General features: G+C 39.2%; 2 protein-coding genes across 6 annotated transcripts in view; one reads left to right on the top strand and one right to left on the bottom strand.

The window, feature by feature from the left end:
• Window positions 1–21,178, top strand: part of TNPO1 (transportin 1) — a 387,652-nt gene that overhangs the window by 39,457 nt on the left and 327,017 nt on the right. The window lies entirely within an intron of this gene.
• The window catches only part of ZNF366 (zinc finger protein 366), a 35,110-nt gene continuing 14,745 nt past the window's right edge, over window positions 814–21,178 (bottom strand). For 2 of the 4 annotated variants that reach the window (XM_039544339.1, XM_039544341.1), the window contains exons 2-6: window positions 16,965–17,046; window positions 13,397–14,709; window positions 10,700–10,891; window positions 4,235–4,409; window positions 814–1,831 (exon numbers count right to left, since the gene is read on the bottom strand). In XM_039544339.1, the coding sequence (XP_039400273.1) occupies window positions 1,296–1,831; window positions 4,235–4,409; window positions 10,700–10,891; window positions 13,397–14,698 (2,205 nt within the window). In that variant the 5' untranslated portion in view covers window positions 14,699–14,709; window positions 16,965–17,046 and the 3' untranslated portion in view covers window positions 814–1,295. The remainder of the gene's footprint in view (window positions 1,832–4,234; window positions 4,410–10,699; window positions 10,892–13,396; window positions 14,710–16,964; window positions 17,047–21,178) is intronic. The other 2 variants (XM_039544340.1, XM_039544342.1) reach the window with 2 other exon arrangements.

The following is a 21,178-nucleotide window of genomic DNA, read 5'->3' as shown; positions in this document are numbered from 1 at the left end:
AAATACTTAGCATATTTTGAGCTCTTAAAACCTGCAGAAATAAGTGTTCTTATTTATTCTTTAGTCAGCTAACACCTCAAACACTACAGTACACTGCTTTTTGATAACTAGAAAATTGTGTATAAGTTGGAATTGTCCTAGATCAGTGGTTCCCAAACTTTAACAACCTGTGAACCCCTTTCACTAAACTGTCAAGTCTCACGAACCTCCTCTTAAAAATGAATAGTGCCAGGGATTTTCTCCTTTACCTGAGTATAAATTATAAAAGCAGTGATCTTGGAAATATAAAAATTGTTTTTATGACATGCATATTACACACTATTAATTATTATTTATCATTACAGTATTTTTATTACATTATGAAAACGGCAACACCCTTCCAAGATCTCACTTTCATAGCTTGTATCACTTTGATTAAGCCTGTTAGGAGCCTTGTCTTATATGTTTCATCAAGGAGTATCATGTGAAACCAGCATGAAAGTATTTAAGAAGCCAACTCAAAGAGTTCCTCCTACACAAGCATTCAGGTCTTGAGCAGTTCAGGCAAACAACGCAGGTTACAACAAAGCTTAAACTTGTTCTTCATAATAATTTAAAAAACAATACTAGCTGCCTATTTAATTTTAAAAACAGCAAAATATCCATCTCCCTTTCCATTTCTTATAAGGAGTCTTGAAGTTTAAATCTCCTCAGTAGGGTGACCAGACAGCAAGTATAAAAAATCAGGACAGGGGGTGGGGGTAATAGGTGCCTATGTAAGAAAAAGCCCCCAAAATCGGGACTGTCCCTATAAAATCGGGATATCTGGTCACCCTACTCCTGACTGTGATATGCTTGCTTTGATCTGCTTAGCTTTTGGAAGTCCAGGGGCTCCAGGCTGCTGGCCTCATGGTGCCCGGAGTTCCTAGGGACAGCTGTGTCCGCCATTAGAGAATTTTTTCCTGAGAACCCCCTGTAACATTTTGTGAACCCCCAGGGGTTCACGAACCCTAGTTTGGGAACCACTGTCCTAGATAAAGGAAATAAAACTTCAGTTCCAACCCTATTGTCTGCTTATATATCAAATGAATACATATGAAAATGTTGATGTACATCAGAAGAACAAAGCAGTCAAATTACACCAGAAAATACAACATTTTATATTTTTTTACCTTAAAATGATCTGTATTGATTTTCCTTGTTCATCCTGAAAGACTTTTACAAGCTGCCAATCTTTGGCAATCACAATTCATGTTAAGAGCCACGACAGTACTGCCTAGTTCTCAGTTTCCCAGTGTAACTTAGAAGTTGTCAATTTAGATGCCTATAAGTATTGCTTGTTTTTCCATTTTCCTTTCCAGTAATTCTTTTAAACTGTTCTTCCTGTGTTTGAAGTATAGGTAATCAGAGAGAGAATGGCTGAGTCTGGCCTTTTCAAAGGGTCTAAAGCTCAGGCATTCCTTGTTATTCGCAAAGCCTCTCTCTTCTTGGTTCTCTTCTTTGTCTTGATTTCCTTTCCCCTTCTCCAGTCCTCCTTCTCTCAACATTTCCTCCTTCTCATCACAGTAGGACTCTTTGAAATCTTTCATCACGTAGTCTGGTTTGCTAGACAGATCTCGGGGCATATACAGCTTGTTGTTTTCATGATGGTACATGACAGGACTGTACTGCTCTGCTTCATAGCAGTTGTCTTCCTCTTCCTCCTGACATGAGCTTCCCTTGGCACTCTCACCATCAGAATGAAATGAAATTCCTTTCCCTTGGCTTTTCTGGGAAAGGTCAAAAGGCTCTTCCTGTTCCAAGTTTCTCAAGACACCTGTTTGGGACAGTGTAATTCTTCCTCTTCCAAAACCTTATGGTGATTTTAAAAAAAAAGTTACAATTTATACATAACAAGTTTATTTAATACTGCCTTTCTAGTCAAAGCATGGCTTGGGCTTAGATTTAAAAAAATAAAATAATGCAATTTGTGTGAGATGGCAGAATATTTAAACGTTGAGGGCCCTTACAGAGTATCCTTCACCCAATTAGCTCCAAGCACTTAATAAACGTTTGTCTCTTGGCAGCCCAAGAGTTACTGTAGAAAAGCACTATTGTACCCTTTTACAGATGAGTAAACTGAAGCACACAATAGATTATTGAACTGGTCACAGTCGGTCAGTAACACAGCTAGGAACAAAAACCAGTAGTCCTGACCTCCAGTTGACTACTTTTGCTACTAGATTTACCCACTTCTTTTCCCTTTCATATTTTTACCTACACCTTGATCTTGATTGTCTACATCACACTCAAAGTTCTAATATCTGCCCATTCGCAGGGAGGAAAAAAGGTATAAAAACCTGTTAACACATTTTATGGCTACTCTGTTTCCAAGGCAATGTTATTAAAATGGTAGACCTGATCATTTCTAAATAATACATATCCATTTAGTTTGCTCTTCCTCATTTAGTGGTGCTGAAAACCTGCTATGCATTATTCAGTACTTCTGCTAAGTTACTGGGGAAATCATAATCAGATGATATTTTTGAACTGTCTTAGTTTCTTTCTCTCCATAACAATACTCATATTGTCTTGTCTCGATATTTGCCTGAGTGTCTGCTCTGTGTGTTTCTCTTCTGCTTGTTTGAAAACAGAAGTGAGCCCAGACTATAACCTCAGATCCCAAAACCCTCCGACTGTGAGGAAGCTCAAATCAGGATTCCAACTTTGCAGTTTGGGCCCATCTTATTTTTTTAAATCATTGAGTGAAATCCTAGTCCGATTGAAGTCAATAGCAAAACTCCCATTGACTTCAGTGGGGCCAGTATTTCACCCATTGGTTCTATTTCCTCTGTACCTGGCAACAACTTCAACAGAAAGCATGCAGCAGTTACTGTGTGAGAGGTTGTGTTTGTTGAAAGGGTTTATTGCCTGGCAGCAACTCTTATAAATTCATCTGTTTCATGGCTGATAAGCCTGAGGGAGTGAAGAATCTGTATGCACTGAAATGCACATAACCTGCTTATAGTTATGAGTAAATTAAACTCCATTATAGTGTAAGAGACAAACATGGGGGAGAAAACCCTGTACTGTAAATATCAGGTCAGCCAAACCGTTACATGTTACGATCCACTTCTGTCTCATTTTAAGACATTATTAAAATCATGTATTACAGGCTATAGGCATCCTAGCAACTATTTAAAACACACCAACAAATTCCACCTGGCTAAAAAAAGCCAGTTATTAAGAAAATCTAACTTAATAAAATCTCTCTGCCACCCAGCTTCCCAAATGAAACCCATGTCCCAACCACCTCAATTCTGCCCAAATGCCTGTTTGAAGAAACGGGCTTTGCAGCATATTCTTCAAGGATTAACAAATTTAGATTGTTCAGACCAAGATGGGGAGTAGATTTCAAAGGTGTGGGCCCTAATGGAGAAAACTCTCATGAATGCTCATTTCCCTGTAAACTGAGAGAGCTCTAGCTTGAGCTCCTCCTCTGATCTCTGCCCAGCTTGACCCAGCTATCTCTCAGGTCGGAAGATTCCAGACTATTTGGGGCTTTACAGGTCAAACCAACGCTTTGGAAGCCAATAAGCAGTCAGTGAGGATCATGGGGCGCTGGTGCCCAATGCTTCCCTGTGAGATACTGCAACAAGAAATCTGCTATATCTTGTACCAGCTTCGAGCCTCCGAAGGATATGGCTCATGACAGCATGGTCAAAATCTGAGAGGAAAAAGTTGTAATCTCCTGACCAGATGAAGTTGGAACAAAGTCCTCCTGGCCACTGCATGGTCTAAAAACAGCTGGGAATCCCACCAAATGAAGTTGCAAATTTTACTCAATAATAATGGAACTACACCCTCAATCAGGAAGGTCAATATAATCTCAGCTATGTCCTCCAATTGTTTTTTCAACCCATCATGATCACCTTGGTTTTATCAGGACTGACTCCCAACCAACTCTCTCCCATCCGTGGCCCAAACTTATCAGTGAGAGAGAAAATCTACTGCTCCATCTAGGCTTGACAAGATGGAGATACAAGGATGATGGATATTGGGGAACAGTGACAAGTCAGGCTGGGGATAATGTTTAGAAGATATTGATGTGGTTCAATAAATCTCTCTCACTCTAATATAATCTCCCAGCAATATGAGGTTCAGTAACTTCTAGTATCAAAAGCAGAGAAACAACTGTATCTATGTTACTGTGCCTTTTACAGTGTTGTTATGTGCATTCAGACATTGCAAGCACAACTTTCTTGCTAGTTATTACCTTGAGAATGAAATCCTCTTTCCATGACCCCGTGTTTGACTTTCATGTGTCTGGTGAGGTTTCCCTTCAAGGTGAATTTGCTGGGACAGTAGAGACACTTGAATGGTTTGCTGTCTGAATGCAAGTGCATGTGTCCCATTAAATTGTGCATTCTGTTAAATTCCTTTCCGCATAGCTGTCAAGAATAATGGAAATTAAAATGATTTATTTTGTAGATGTACCTACAAGGCAAGCAGGTAAATACAATCTCCCCTTGAGATGAGAATGTACTGCAGCCCAGACAGCTTCTGCCAGGAATTTCATTTTATCATTCCAAATTGTGTCCGAAGAACAAAAACAAACTGTCACTATAGGAATGTGTGCTTGGGCTTATTTTGTCCAGACACATTCAGACACAGCTAAGCAAAGACTTTGTTTTTGGTTTTTTTTTAATGATGTAAGAATCAAAATCAAGGCCCCTTCAGAGTCAGAAAGCCCATAGAATGGGGATAAGAGGCTCAGTTCTATAGGCCTAGACAAATCACAAGTGCAAAATTCTGTTCAGTCAGGGCATGTACTTTCTGCTTTTTAAATCTAGACCTTAACCAGGAACAACACCATACCATGATGGAACGTGGAGAACTTCTGATGAAAGATCAGAAAGGTGAAAGGTATCAGTAAAGCAGTGAACTAGTGTATGGCTTCCATATCCATGGACTTCAAATAACAGAAGCTTTTAGCTGAAAGATAGTAAAAGCAATTCCTTCCCTCCCTATCCCCTCCATTCTTCTCTGATCCTCTCCTCTTCTGTGTACTAGCTTCTGTATTTTATGCCTGTGATGAGTAAGCTGGAGTTTATACAATCTTGTGGCTGCAACAATGACTCAGGTTTCCCTGGAGCATGTTAGTGCCAACACCAGCCATTGATCCAGCAGGTTTCCCTTTGATGAAACAATATGTTGGCTTTTTGTTTGGTTTTGTTTCTAGATGTCTCCTTTCATTACCTCTTCCCCTATAAACAAAATGTGCTCTCAAACACACAGGCGTTTGTTAACCTGGACTACTGGACTTCCAATTCCTGATAAGGATGTAAAAGTAACTTTCTTTCTTTCTTTTGGATTGGTGTCTCCTCCAAGCAGGAATGTTTCCAGCAGCTGTAGAACCTGCTGCATGCTGTCCATTTGAACTCCTTTTTGGAAAAACTTTAGCCAAAGACTTTTCCCAGTTGAACTGATTAATCAGCATCTTCATATTACATGAGCCCAGGGGCTCCTTAGCTAAATATAGTGCTTTCTAAAGGGAGAAAATGCTAAAAGAGCATTTCACTAGATTTAAACTAGAAACTTTGGTTTCATTTGAATTCAGAATTAGATATTTAACACAGTTTTGGGAAATCTGCTATACCATTGTTTGAGGGAATATTCAAATTTGTCAAGTTGTCTACCAAAATACCTGCTGTTGTGGGGGAAGTTTAAAATTGTGGGCTGATCTTGGGTAGAATACTCTTCCCTCTCTTGCCCTCCCGCTTTTTTGACACTATAACTGCTCCCCACTTTCCTCAGAGAAAAGTTAACTGGACTATTAAAAACTGCATGGTATCTGAGTATTATTTTAAAATCTACGATGGTAGAGTTGAATGAATATTGGGAAAAAAATCTGAAAATAGTCACTTGCATTTTTAAATTATTTGCTTTCGCTGTGTTGGTCCTTGTTTTGCTTTTTGCAAATATGCTAGCAAGTTTATTGGCAAAAGTGTTCACAGAAAAAAACAGTTTTAACTAAATACTTCAGAATACTCTCAGAAAATGAATTATTAGTTTGTAACTGTGAGTATTCACACAGGACACTTGATTCTAAGAGTTATTCATCCAGTTAGGAAACAGGACTGTATGTACTATGCATCCAAGAAAGGTAACATACCTCATGGGTTATATTTCAAATGTTGATTATTAAATATTTGCAATGAACACGCTATGCATCATTTATCGGTCAAGATTATTTGTAGAAATTGTGACAAATCATTTCAGACCTATACATTCGAGAATTATAAACTGTTCATAGACAACTGACTCATTTTCTGCTTGTGAAATCTTGTTTTGTCAGTTGAATAGTTGCCCACTACTTGACCACCTCTATTCACAGCAGACTGTATACAGAAATAATAACATATGCAGATTTCACCATGATCTGGATCCCTTCCATCCTCAGATTGCTGTCTGATGCTTTTTTAATTTAGTTTTTTGCTAATCTTTTGTAGTGGCAGTGACTGAAGCAATTGACTTACCATAATCTGTGTGATCAAATACTACAGGATCAAACTCTGCTCTCATTCACATTCACTGAGCAATCCTATTGAAATCAATGCTGCAAAAAGCATCCTAAATATGCTGGGAGGGGAATGGAGAGGCAAAGGAGTGTTGATTAGCATAGTAAAGTCTGTGAAGGGGCAATAGCTGCTCTTGACAGCAGCTGGAACAGCCTATGATATATCAATGGTTCTCTGAATTTAAAAACCCTTTATAGCGATGAACTGTGTTTTGCCAAACAGATATTTTTTAGCATGAGCTCATCTATTGTTCATGTTATGGCTAATCTGTTTCTCAGCCTGGTAGATATTAATACCTATACATCTAAAACACTAACCAAAGAAATGGAAGTAAAACACCAGTCTGAATAATTAAAGTAGTTATTTTATCTAGGAATCTTTATAGGGTATTGGGTATAAAAATAAGTTCTGTAAGAGCCTTTTTGGCCAGTAGTACATATTTCTGCTTCTTTACTCGGGAGGAAAGAAAAGGACATATGATGTGGCACAACATGGGTTTTAGTTTCTGGACAAAGTGGACAGGGTTTCCATTTCCCTGAATCATTCACAGTTTCAGGGATGGAATACAGATAAATTTGCCACTGACCCTAAAGCCACTTTTCACTAGAGCTGAGGAATGTAGTTGGAATCTGAATCTGTGATTGCGGGGTGGGGGGGAGGGGGGAAGGGAAAGAGTGATGTCAAGAGAAAACCCATGGGAGAGGTGCTACAGGAAAATAAAACAAGGGAAATAAAATTATATCTTTTGGGGAGAGAGGGTGGCAGTGAGGGGCACTATTACAGGACGAGCTGGTCCTCTGTGGGGTTTCGGACTCAGTTCCACTCTCTGCCAGGCTTAGCCTACCTTCCCAACTGAAGGGAATAAGTTCCAGGGTCACATGGTAGAAGATTGTGACTCAGAGTCAGGTCTGTGGATATATAAATGACATCTTGAGTTCAGGGAGCAGGCCAGAGAGAAAAAGGGAGCAGAGAGGCTCTCCTTAAGTCCCAGGCTGACAGCCTGGGAGTGGAACCCTGCTGGGAGCCGGCTAGCAAGGCTGGAAGCCAGTCTGTTGGAAGAAAACTCCAGCAGAATATAGTAAAGAGGCTCTTAATTCCCAGGCAGTGAGATCAACAGGGAGCAGACAGTTTACTGTGAGAGATCCCAGGTCAGGGGAAAGGACATGGTTTACATGTGGAACTTATGTTAAACTGGTTTATTTGTGAGAAATAAAACTCCATCCCTGACAAAAAGGAACTGAACTCCTATAGCTGCTGAGAGAGCTGCTGGTTTGATGCACTGGCCAGTGAGTCTGGCCCACTGGCTTACAGGTACTTCATTACAAAACTTTGAGTAAGCTGAGCCATTTGCTCATGCTATGCAGTAACCCATAGCAGAAAGCACCACCCTCCAAAGTCTTGCTATTAGAATCTGTCAAGCATTTTATGAGTCTTTAAAAAGCTTTTAAAACATGATTTCATTGTCATTGGCTACTGGTTTGAAACAATGCTCCTGGATATAATGGGGAAACTTGTACACACTAGCACCCTTGTGGGCAGTCCTGGAAGAGAAGTCGAGGACCGAATGAGCATGAATTAATCTCTTACTCCAAGATGGAAGCTACCAAGTGTACTTGGCAGTATTGGAGAGAAAACCGTATTGTTCTATATTAAAGGTCCAAATTCTATTGATTTCAGTGCCAACGGCAAACCTCCTATTAATTTCAGTAGAAGCAGTCTGCACATTTTACTATAGCAATAGTGTACCAGTAGGAGCAATTGCTGTAGATTACTGTAGTATTTTTTTGTTAATATGGAAGCCTAGACTTTATTTTTTAAAAGCTGCAAGGATCTTCACCCTTCAGAGAATGAGCCAAATGAGATTACAAGCTGCAGCTGGGTGAGGAAACACAAGGCACAGCTATTTTCTACTCCCTAGCACCAGATAGTCTGTGCGTGGCTGTGATTAGACATATAGGAAAACCTTGTGTTTTCTTTTGCTATGAGAAAAAAGCCATGAAAATTGCAGCCTGCAGTGAGATAGAAAGGCCACTGCTGTGCTGTCCTTCCCTTACATTCTTCTTCTATTTTTTTTCTTCATAAGAAGGGTGTTCCTTTCCTCACAGAGAGAGAGAGAGAGGGAGAGGGAGAAAGACTGTAAACTGTCCAAAAGGACCGTGAGAAAACAGGAAACTTTGAAAAGTACAAGAGAAAGCAAGATGAAATCTATTTGCAGGCGGTTCCCTAGGGACATATGAGCCATTGTTAAGCACGCAGTTCATGCAGCTATATCCTTCCTTCTGCTGAGGAGGAGCTTGGTGCCAAAAGGCTGCTATCTGGTCATTGCCTTAACCCTCTGAATACCATCCAAAAGAGCTTGACTAATCCAAGTTTCCTTTGGGGATTCTGCCAGACAGGCAAGGGAAATCCCAAAAGCTAGGGCCTTGCTATACCCCTCACTTATAGCAGTACAACTCCATTTGATTTCAGAGGCATTACTTCTGATTCACACCAGTGTTGTGGGAAGAATCTGGTCCACTTACTTGTTTCTGTTCTGAGAGGGGACATTGGGTGGAGATAGGAAAAAAACAGGTGTTCCACTGAAGCTTTTGCTACTAGCTGAAAAACATGTTGCTTACTACTCCAGTTTGTTCTGAATCAGAACGAAAGGCTGAAAGTTTTGAAATTTCCCATAGATCAAAAATTTAGAAATTAATGTATTTGGTACCATCAAAACATTTTGTTTTGATAAGGTAAAAACGTTTTGTTTTGGTAATATCGGGACAGTAGAATATAACATTAAATACAATATGCTATAATGTTAAATATCACTATAATAAAATGAAATAATATATAAAAATATGAACAAGCAGAATTGAAATGATAAAGTCAAAACAAAATGTTTCAACATTATTGAAACAAAACAAGAAAGTTTAAACAATTTGTTTAGACTTTTTCCCATTTAACATTTTAATTGAAATTATTATATGCCTATTAAACATTTTGATTTTGACAAAATTGCAGTTTCCAACAGAAAACTATTTAATTTAAATTTTTTTGATTAGCTCTACTCTTGGTTTCCCTTAAGAACCAATCTAGTTCCAGACTGTTGAATGAAGAATTTACAGAGATTGCACCCAGATCAATCTCCAAGTGTTTATGCAGAAACTATGCATTTATGCTGCACTCAGTTACTGTGTGCTTAATAGTTACCCAAGTGAGAATGAAACATGCAAGTTTGGGCATTTTAAGATAAAGCTATATTACTAAGCCATGTGGTCAGTTAAAAGAAGTAATACATAAAAGAATCTAAAAGGATGATTGTACAGGCCAGCCTTAAGCAGGAAAAGAAACTTGAATGTCTTCCCTATGAATTAGAGGTGGGTGTAAACCAGAACCACAAATCTAAATGCCTCCAAACTTAGGGGAAGTTCAGATCTAGGTGTGGCTTACATCCCTTTAATTTCCTGTGTGCTGTCTTGATGGAAGTAGCAATCCTGCCTAAGATGATCCTATGTTATTTGGTTGACACCACAAATTGGCAAACAAGTATTTTTCAGAAGTCTGTTTTGTTAGGATACTAATGTCCTGGCCAAATTTCAGTTTGGGGCAATTACATTTGGCCTATTCAAAATCTATCTGTAGTTCTGTTTTGCTATGATGTACTTTGTGTCCTGCACCAGCTATGGTGTAGAATTATGGTGCACTGTTAATGTTGGTACATTTCTGTGACTCCCAGGGTCAATGCCTTGATCTGTGTGTTTAATAGGTGCATCAGGTTGTTGAGCACTTTGTCTTCCTTTAGAATGAAATATGCCAGATAAATGTCAGGTATTTTTATTATTATCAGACTAGCAACTACATTCAGTACTCACTAAGTCAAAACTACAATTTCAAGATTGAGAATATGGATAATATTTAAGGGTGTGTGTGTGTGTGTGTGTTGGGGGGAATGAAAAATAATCTGGAAGTTCTCCTGCCCCTTTTTTTGGATGTTATTCCTGCCCTGAAACTACTTGGCTTAAGAAAAGAAACCAAACAATTATTTTGAAAAGTGAATTTGAAAAAAGATGTAATATTCTTTTAGGCATTGCTTTTCCAACTGCATCCGGCCACACATAATGAAATCTCAGGAGCATTCACTGATGATGTACCTCTGCAAACTCATGAGAAATGCTTACCTTGCATTTAAAGGGCTTGACATCAGAGTGAACAATCATGTGTGCCTTCAGAGTCTGTTTCTGCACAAAGCTTTTGAAGCACAGGTGACACTGGTAGGCTCGGATATTGGTGTGGATCAACACATGTCTCTTCATGTTGGCTAGCAGAGTAAACTCCCGGCCACAGATCCCACATTTGTGCTCTTTCACACCCTTATGGAAACAGAGAGTCAGAAAATTGAATAGGTGTGCCTGTTTCAGTCATTTATTTTCAAAGCCGTTATATGAATATATATTCAAGCTGTGCTAGTGAAGCAATGAATACATTAAATTCTTGTTAATATCACCCTGCTGAAGTGGTAGATATTTGGATACTTTTTTCTTCTGGTCAATTTCTGTAAGATTCTAAAAGGTGGAAAAAGAAACCATAAAATGTCTATACCACAAAACAGTATAAATAGCACTGAGGAACAATAAGTGTCACTTCCCTCAATAAGTTTTACAGAGCAGTCATATCAGGTTATTCTGCCTCAGCTTTCAAACTCTGTTTAGCTAATCTTTTGCACTTCTTTGGTGCTTTCATCCAAGGATCACAGAGCACTTTATGAACATTAATGTAGGGGAGCATGTTCTCCATTTCACACATGGGGGAAAACCAAAGCATGGGGAAGTGAAATCACTTTCCCAAGGTCCCACAGGAAGTCTGTGGCAGAGCCATTAAACTGAACCCGGGTCTCCTGATTTCTGTTCTGTGCCTTAGGCACAAGACCATCCTGTAGGCTACAAGAGCATCATGTGATTTTATTAGTGGTGAGAAATGATTATACAACACTGTGGGGAAAATTTTCAGAAGTATCTAACTCAGTGGTTCTCAAATTTTTCTGCTGGTGACGCCTTTCACATAGCGAGCCTCTTAGTGTGACCCCCCCCTTATAAATTAAAAACACTTTTAAAATATAATTAATGCCATTATAAATGCTGGAGACAAAGCGGGGTTTGGGGTGGAGGCTGACAGCTCACAACCCTCCAAGTAATATCCTTGCGACCCCATGAGGGGTCCCGACCCCCAGTCTGAGAACCCCTGATCTAACTCCTTTTAGAAAATAGGTTGTCGTGGCCTGTCGCTTGCTTTTGAAAATTTTACCTTGTATTAATATCACTAGGACACCCAAATGACAAACCAATGGCAATATTCGTCTACCCCACTGTATAGCTTAACTACCAATTGCATGTATACCAATAGCATGTCAAACATGTATAAACTTATTAAGTGAGACATAAAATAATTTGCCTACATCTGATAACATTGAGCCTGGGATAATCCCTGCTGAAGTCAATGGTAAGACTTTGACTTCAGTGGGTGTTGGATCAAGCCCTATGTAACAAAGAAAGAGCCTGCCTCTATTTTGAAGAAAAATATGGAAAAATAATACCTGCTCAATTTTTGTAAGAGGCAAAGAGTCATGCAATTAAGCAATAATATTAGTGGCACTGGGCATTTCATGGGGATTATTGACCCTCCCTAGGCATAAGACATTAACTGTGGATACGAATGATAGCTTTGAGATACCCAACTACCTGATCTGAGGCTGCACTCAGGCAGCTAGACAGCTAAGTACTTAAATTGTGCTCACAACTGACCACACCTGACTAATTGTGGGTGAAAAGTAGAGGCTCTTTCTTGGGCAAGAGGGTGTTGCATTTTTTAATTGCAAGTTTTTATTAGACTTTTAGATAAGTTTAAAATTATTGAGTAAATCCAAAGAAGGGTTGATTCTACAGAAGCGACAGCAGGGGAATTGGGAAGAAAACCAGAAGTGAAAATAGAGATTATTCTTTAAAAAATTAGCTTATAATGCTTAAATTTTGCAATTTTCTCTGTTCTTAATGTTTAAATTTAAACATTAACCCAAAGTAGACCCCTGGGGGAAAAAACACAAATCTGAAAGCAATTCTTCATAAAACATATGGATGTGTTCATTAGTTTATCAGCACTAGTCTATTAAAATGCATTTTGATTGTTAGATTAAAATTGATCTTTACAATATGTTTGTGATGTTGGGATAATTCTGATTTCAGTTGTTACACATCACGTTGAAAACTCTTTTCTGTTTTAAAACATTCTTCAGTTATTCATTCCAAATTATATACCTAATCCAAAACCTATTGACGCCAGTGCAAAGACTCCCATTGATGTCAATGGACTTTGGATCAGGTCCTTTTTTGCCCAGCTCTAGTCACTTGTACTCTGGATTATTTCTACATAACATGATTGAGGTTGGTTTGGTTTTTCTAAATATAGTGCAGAAGCTGCTTATACAAAATCTGCCAAGCAGTAATATACTTGCCTATGCACAGGTATAAAAAAAGTTCTGTAGCAGTTTCACTGCTAAAGATCGTTATACAAAACTATGGTTTTCAAAAACCAAACTGGAGCAGAGGATGTTAATTGAAATTTGGAAAGCAATACAAGCAACTTGATTGAACTCCTGGTTATGGTCTTTTTCTTGCATTGCTTTTGTTAAGACTAGAGCCAGTTACTGTTATTGGCCATACTGTTTTGGTTCTCTTTGCATAAAATTCAGATCCATACAAAGGGCCTCTACAAGGGCCTGTATACCATGTCAGTTCTTTTGGGGACTTAAATGGGACCTTAATGGTGCATAATCCTTGTGCTGGCCTTCAGAGCTGGGGCAAATTTAATCATTAGTGTCTTACCTTGTGGGTTAAAGAGTGTTGCTTGAGATGGTGGGGCTGCACAAACTCCATGCCACATTCAGTACAGATGTATGGACGTATGTCTTTGTGCTTCATCATGTGATTTTGCAGCTGGCTTGGGTACTGGAAAGTTTTATCACATTCTGTGCAATTGTATTGTATAGGACCTCGATGGGTTGTTAAATGTCTCTTCAGCTGGGCCAGGGTTGGAAAGTCAAGACCACACTCCACACAAATGTTCTCTCGGCCACTCTCATGCTTGGACTCATGGGCTTTCAGCTCACTTGGATAGGCAAAACCTCTGCCACAGATCCTACAGTTGTAGGGCTTGATGTCACTGTGTTGCATCATATGTCTCTTCAGGTGACTGGTTTGGGTGAAAGCCTTGTGACAGACCTGGCACTTATGTGGTCGAGTGCCCTGGTGTGTCAACATATGAGTGTGCAAGTGACTCAACTGCTTGAAAAGCTTGCCACACCGAGTGCAAGCATGAGGTTTGATGCCACTATGTCCCAAGATGTGGGTGACCAGGTTGTACTTGGAAGTGTAGGACTTTTCACACATTGGGCATTGCCATCGTTTTTGTTCTCCCCCTACATCAACATAATAGCTGTCGTCAATCTGGAGGTTGACATCTACTCTTTCCACCTTCTGTTTATTGTCACCACTTTCCCTCGGTTCAGTCCTCCTGAATCCTGGCTCCGGGGGTCTTTTCAGTTGGAAGGAATTCCTGAAATGGAAGTTTGGGGGCATAATAAAAGGAAACATCAGGCCAGGGTGGACTTTTGGGTAATAAGAGTAAGGAGTCTGCACAAATGCAGGAGTGTTGGGCCACATCATGTTGGGCTTTATTGGTTCTTGTTTAATGGGCTTAGCTCCAAAGTGCTCCAGATTTCTGTAGAACTGAAAGCCAATGTTACATAGATCAATCATTTGGGAGTTGTATTTGGGCTGTGTGGGTTGTTGGTACATCAAAGAAAGACTGGGGGAGCATACGTTGTTGTTTTCAGATCCGTGTGATGGTGACGTAGGATCTCCTGTGGGGATAGTGTGAGGCATTTTTGTGGGCATGCTTTTGCGTTTCCGGGACCCTCCTTCAAAGGATCCGTGAAAGGTTTCTATATCCCCTAGGGAAGGACCATACTGGAACTGTGCAAGCTGTGCCCTGAATTCTTCACTGAGTGGTGCAGTTCTGTGAGACTTCACATCGGGGTCCATTGGCTTCAGGCAGTGTGATGTGTGTGTTTTGTCAACATTGAAACATACATCCTCATTTTTCATCGCATTTAATTCCTTCTGCATTGTCTGCCTTCCTTCAAAAATAATAATAAAGAAATTCCTTTATTTTTTCTCATGTTCTCCTAAGGCCTGTATTTTATTGTGTAGTTTATATATTTTTTTTAAATTAAGCATTTATAAAATAGTCTCATGACCAAATAAGATACCAGTTTACAAAATCTGTCTGTTAGTGGAAAATGAGAAGCTTTGAAATTAATGCTTTAAATCAAGCTCGGATCAAACATTAGCTTTATGATCTAATGGTACTGTACTTGGATACATTGTTCAGCATATATTGTAATATTGCTGTGTAATTCAGCCAACCCACTTGTGGGCCAAATCCTCTCCTTGAACGTGCGTGCACAGGCACTAGAGTTTAACTCTGTAACTAAAGGATACAACAATACAAACAAGAAGGCATATATTGCAGTATCGTTGTGACATAAAAATTCAAAGCCAAAATGTTTGAAGTTTGAACTTCTTTATATCATTAACTCATGCTGCTGTGGAGAAAACAATGGCAAAGTGAGTTCAGAACACTGTGTACCATCAGCTTCCACACTGGATTTCCTGGTTCCCAAAAGGTGGAGATAAACATTGTATGTGTGGTTAGGGAGTGAAGGGTTCTTCTGTTTTTAAAAAAGAAAAAAAGCTAAAATGTTGAATGGAATTCATGTGGGCAATGTATATATTGTTTTTTTACCTGAAGATTGTCAGGTAAGTATGGCAGCGTTTAAACAAAGAAAACATATTTAACTTAGAATAATATCAACTACCCCTTCAGCTTTCCAAAGCAGCTGACAATCTGAGTTTGCCAGCTCTACTTTGGCAACATTTCACTGCCTTTTCATGCAATAAAGTCATCAGGCAAAATCCTGAAATCCACATGCAGATTTTATGCTATTGACTCCAATGGGCGTTTCGCCTGAATAAAGATATAGTAAAATATCAAGGATTTCAGAATTTGGTCTATTTAAATTAGATCACTGGGATTTCATATTGACCTTACAATGGTACATGCTTTTTTGGTGTATTGCTGTCTGTCCAGGATGAAGTTAAAAGAAAGAACCAGACACATTTTTGCTTTGCCACCTATTACATGCTGAGGCAAGTTAATTTGTTGATAGCTATTAATAACCCCATTCTTGGGAGGCATGGAGATGGTCAAACAGTGCTAAAGAAGCTCCAGTTTCTTTATCCGGAAGCTCCAGTTTGGAGAAACTTGCTTGTAAAAATAGATGGAAGAACCTCTACATGGCCTAGATAGGGTGTGGAGAGCAGAAGACATCTAAAAGACTTGGTCGCAAGCAGATAAGTTAAATCTTTTTAGAATATACAGGAGCAAAATCTGAGGAGTTCCGGGGAGATCTCTGAGGCAAAGGCTAGGTGATGCTACTTTTCAGACACCCGGCAGATAAAACAGACAAACTTTTAGGATAAGAATCCTCAATGATGGTAGTAGAACTAATGGGAATGCCTCAGTGCATGAAGGAGGAACAAGTCCTGGGGCCTCTAGACTTATATTTAGTAAAAACAGAATAGTAATAGCAGAATCTAATGTTCTAGCCTGAAAAAACTCTTTAAGACAGGGATTATAGGGGCTATCATCACCTAGAGCTGAACTCCCACCCAAATCCAGTCCCTCTTTTGGGAACACACAATGGTTTGGTTTATAAAAATGGGAAATCCTTTGAGACTCAAGAGGGACTTAGATGACTCCCTCTCCCCACATTTTCAGGGGGTAAATGTCAGGCAAATTTGAACTCATTTTAAGTTACTCTAAATGTATGTAATTTTAATTTGAAAAATTAAAAAAAAAATTAATTTGACCACCTAGGTCTCAAAATATAAGTCTTCCCTAAACATTGTGGGCCCAACTTTCCATTGTCCTGCTCCTTGTATAGTCATTTACATCTGTGCAAAGTACGTAAAATGTTAGACAAGTGCCAGGCAAGTAGCAAATTAGGCCCTGTTGTCATTATTGTAATGCTGTCAAGAATCTATAGAAATTACAATGAGTAAGTGCCTTGGTAGGTGCTCATTGCTCTGTTGTCTCTATGTTGCCTGCTTCTCTCAGCTTTTATTATCTTCATTGGTGTCTGAGGATTTCAAACCATCCTGAGACTGAAGTAGTGGCAGAGTGTTTGAGAATCTTTTCCTTGAGGTAAAAGGAGTATTACTGGAGAGGAATCCTTTTATTGCTCAACAAAAGCATTAGTCACTTTCACAAAAAGCTTATGTCATATTATCCTATAATGGATTACCATATAAATCATTGGATCAGGTATACCTGGGAAAGAGGGAGTTCAATTATTCAAGAACCACCATTAACACAGAGGTTGGGTGCAGTCAGACTGAGGTGAATGAAGGACCTGAGATGAGAGGGAGAATAAAAGAAAATCAAATAGAATATGCCTGCAGTACCACTTTTCATAAATAATAAAATAAGGCCCCAAATCAGGCTCTGTGACTCTTCGACTCTGTACAACATAGGGGGAGACACACCCCTGACTGTATAAATTTGCAATCTAACTTTTGCTATGGATCATCTTGTCATTTCTGGCTCATTATTATAGTTCTGTCAAGTCTTATACTATAGAAATCAAACATTGTTGTTGTTCAAGACAAGCGACAAACCTGGGGCCTGCTCCTACTGCCTCTGAAGTCAATGGCAAAACTCCCATTAACTCAATGGGAGCATGATCTGCCCTTGGTCATAATCTCACTCCATAAAAGATTGCTAAACCTTTCAATGGATGACCAAATTATAGAAGGGACTTCAGACTTGATAACAGATTTAAGGATTAATTCCTTCACAGACGTAAGGTGTAGTGCCTTCTGCTTTAAATAACTGTGCTAGAAGACATCATGTTACAGTACCTTTAAAGAGCATATTTCCTCATTACTTTACTTTATTTCTCTTTAGAAGATCCCTCTTTTACTCTCAGCAGCTTAAAGAAATTTTTATCACCCTCATCTTAATTATTTCATAGATGTCTATCATTTTCAGCACATAATCACAGCATATCTCCTTTCCTCACTCTTCACCTAAATATTTGTGTTCTATGCATAATAGTGATCAATAAGCTTTAGAAATTAGTTTGGTTTAAGTCTGGACAAACATCTAAAAGCCTGAGTATTTATCTGAGCTATCTAAGGTTCTTGAGTCTGAAAACACAGTCTGGAAATCTCACCAGGACAGAACTTCTCATGCTATCTTGGCACCTGGAAGTTTTAAAAAACATATATCAAGGCACTTCATAGCTTAAAAAAGGTTCCATTTCAGTTAGAGTCTAGAAATAGGTAGAGAGTTTCAAGGGATTCTTATTTACCCAAATAGTCTGCCCATCACCAATGGAATACAAGCGTATGTCTCCTTAATTTCTGTTTTTAATTTCTATACATGAATATATTGGAATATGATGTATTAGATACAAAATAGAACCAAATAAAGCATCTCTACAGTGAGTTGGGAAAGCTGTTGAGGTTTTTCCCCAACAAAGCTTCTGTACCGCTATTTATAAGTAATGTTGTTATTGAATGAACTTCCTTGAAAGAGGAAGAGAGTTTTTAACACAGAAAATGAATCACCTCTTATTTTCTCATTTCCAGGCATAATATTTCCCCAGAAGAAAAAAACCAAACTTGTACATATATCATGCAACATATTGTACCAGCGTATATATCTTTAGAGTCCCATGGGTGAGATCCTGATCCTATTGAAGTCAATGGCAAAACTCCATATATGGAAGCCATCACCAATTATTTGGAGAGGCAGAAGGACACCAGTATAAATGCGAATGGTCTAAGTAGCTCCAGCTTAGACTATAACTATACCTTTTCTTCTACTACTGAGCAGAGATGATAAAAATAGAAATGAGACCAGAATGAATGAGAACTGAAAAATTAAAAACGCTTTAAGATAAAAACTCTTTAAGATAGGAAACCCATACTAGTTTGATGTTCGAGTGGAGCTTGGGTTGAAGATCTGGAAACAAGCATGAAATGGAGGCTAGTATGGAAAATATAAAGGTGGTAGATTTGGGCACAGCTCCTGTTAGCACTAATAGGAACTGTGTGTTTAAACAACCACATCTGATTCAAAAACATAGCTGAATGTACCATGTCAATTCATTCCTGCTGTCCCCGGGGGGTTGAAATACTGTTGCTGGGATTTGGGAGGAAAGAATTAATTGTAACTGCATTTCTTTATTATTTGATTACTTTGTTTGGGGTACATTATGAAGAGGGTCAACTGACAAATAAAATACTACTATTCTCCTTCACTCCAGCTGAGCAAGTGAAAGCTTCTCAGATCTCACTATGCAAACATCTGCTTTTCAATAGTGGACATTTGCAAGCAGTCATTTTAATGACCCAGTTATTGCTGACTCAGTAGGTTTCATGAGCCCCTAACTTGCCCTAAGTTTTGTTTTGTTTGGGCCAAACCCTGAAGTCCTTACTAGTTTTTAATCATTCCTTGTTTGGGCAAATCTTCTATCGACCTTAGGATTTGACTGATTAGAAATTACACCTTTAAAAAACCCATTTGGTCATTCAGGCCAATGTAGAATTGTTCCCTACAGAATATTAGCAAAATATTTTGCTGAGTACAATTTGAATCAGTGAAAGTATTAAGAGTATTCAGACAAACGTGAATTTGTGTATTACCATTGGCTACAAGCTTTCATTTAATTAATGTGAATGAATTTGCAAAGCTCTGCCTGAGCCTATGTATCTGATCTCGCCTCACATTTCCCACTCCTCCTTTGCTTCAGCGACAATGACCTCTTCATTTCCTTCTCCCATTCCTACCTTCATGCTGCCTCCTATGCATGGCATAACCTCCCACTCCCTGTGTGCCTCTCTTCATTCAGATCTCTCCTAAAGCCCCACTTCTTCTGTAAAGACCACAATTCGAACAAAAATGGAAATAATAAAGGAAGGTCCAACACATTTTCAATGCTTAACTAATGAGCATAATTTCAGGATTTGATGTTTAGTATTATTTCTCACTGCATGTCTTGCTCAATACTTGGCTGTTTTCACAATTCCTCACGCTCTTTTAGGCGTACTATTTCCTTCATTTCTGCTGCATGCTTGAGGGAGATGTAGTAAGCAGAGATAGGTCTGAGGTGCAAAGTTCAAATTTAGATCCAGATCTGAACTTCCCTAAAGTCTGAGGATGGTCTCATCCGATGTGCCACGTCAGACCCCTCTCTAGCTGTAACTTCGTATATGTCATGTGTTCAGTATTTCTCCCCCACCTCCCCAATCATCTCCCTTAATGTACAAACAGACACAGGTGCAATTTGCACCTAGCTAATGTGGAAGCAGCTCATCTCACTGTTTGGTACCCAAATGCCAGATTATCAAACCATTGCTCTTTCTCGTCCACTTAGAGCACAAAGCTGTGAAAAAATGATGGTGTGGGCTTCAGATATGCCACTGTGTGGGCTTCAGATACGCCACTCACTGGAGAGGACAAGGAGCAACTGTAGCTCCAGTTTCCCAGTCCTCTTTCTGGTATCTCAGATCTTCTTGCTGCTGCCAGGCTAATTCCCTTTCCTTTTATGCCAACTATCTCTTTTTCACCCCTGATGTCACATTATTTCATATGTGTGGAAGGTACAGCAGGATGCACTTTCCGTCTATGCTCTCCTTGCTGAAGTAACCACACATGCAAGCACATGAATATGGAAAATGGGCTGTGGCAGCCTTATTGCTGAGTGAGTCCCATTTCTCCCTAAAACACTTGTGGTGTAAGCCTGCACCATGTGGACTGAATCTAGAAGAGAGATGTTTAATGTAGAACAAAAGCATTTTTTCCTACACTTGGCAGGGGTGTGTGAGAGAGAGAAATTGTGCTAACATCAGGCAGAAGTGAGGGTGGGGGTAGGAAACTCCTCAAAAAACGTTGGACGTAGAGATGCATTAGGGAGTCATAAAATGGGAGACCTTGGGGAATGAAAGGGCAGGGTTGAGAAATGTAAACTTTCTGGAGCTTTAATAAATCTCTTCTTTTAGTACCAACCGCCCTTTCACTCTCTCCCTCTCTCTCACACACACACCCTCCTTTGTCTACAGGAAGGTCTATAGGACTTGAGCAACAGCTTAAATTTAACCAGGTGCTTAAGTGCTTTGTTGAAGTGCTCTGTTTTCATGAATTGAACCTAAGTGTCTTGCTAAATTATGGATATCTTTAAGATACAGGACAGGTGGTCACCTTAGCTAGTTTATTTCTCTTCCCTTTTTCTGTTTGCTGTTAATGGCATTGGAATTGGAAACATGTAAACAGTTGCTCATGAACATGATCTGGGATGATTTGAAATCAGGAAGTGGACAGGATCAGGTTTTTCTCCCTGCATGAACATGATACTGTTGAGAGGTTTGCTGTCTTTTCACTTCTCCCTGGGAAATTACCTTCATGTGCTGATTAAGGGCTGCAGGATAAAACTTCTTCTTTCCAGCAAGAAACATTTCTCATCAGCATTATCTTGTAAA

The sequence above is a fragment of the Mauremys reevesii genome, linkage group 6 (assembly GCF_016161935.1).
Source record: "Mauremys reevesii isolate NIE-2019 linkage group 6, ASM1616193v1, whole genome shotgun sequence".
Lineage (NCBI taxonomy): Eukaryota > Metazoa > Chordata > Testudines > Geoemydidae > Mauremys > Mauremys reevesii.
This window is presented reverse-complemented; position numbering and strand designations above follow the sequence as displayed.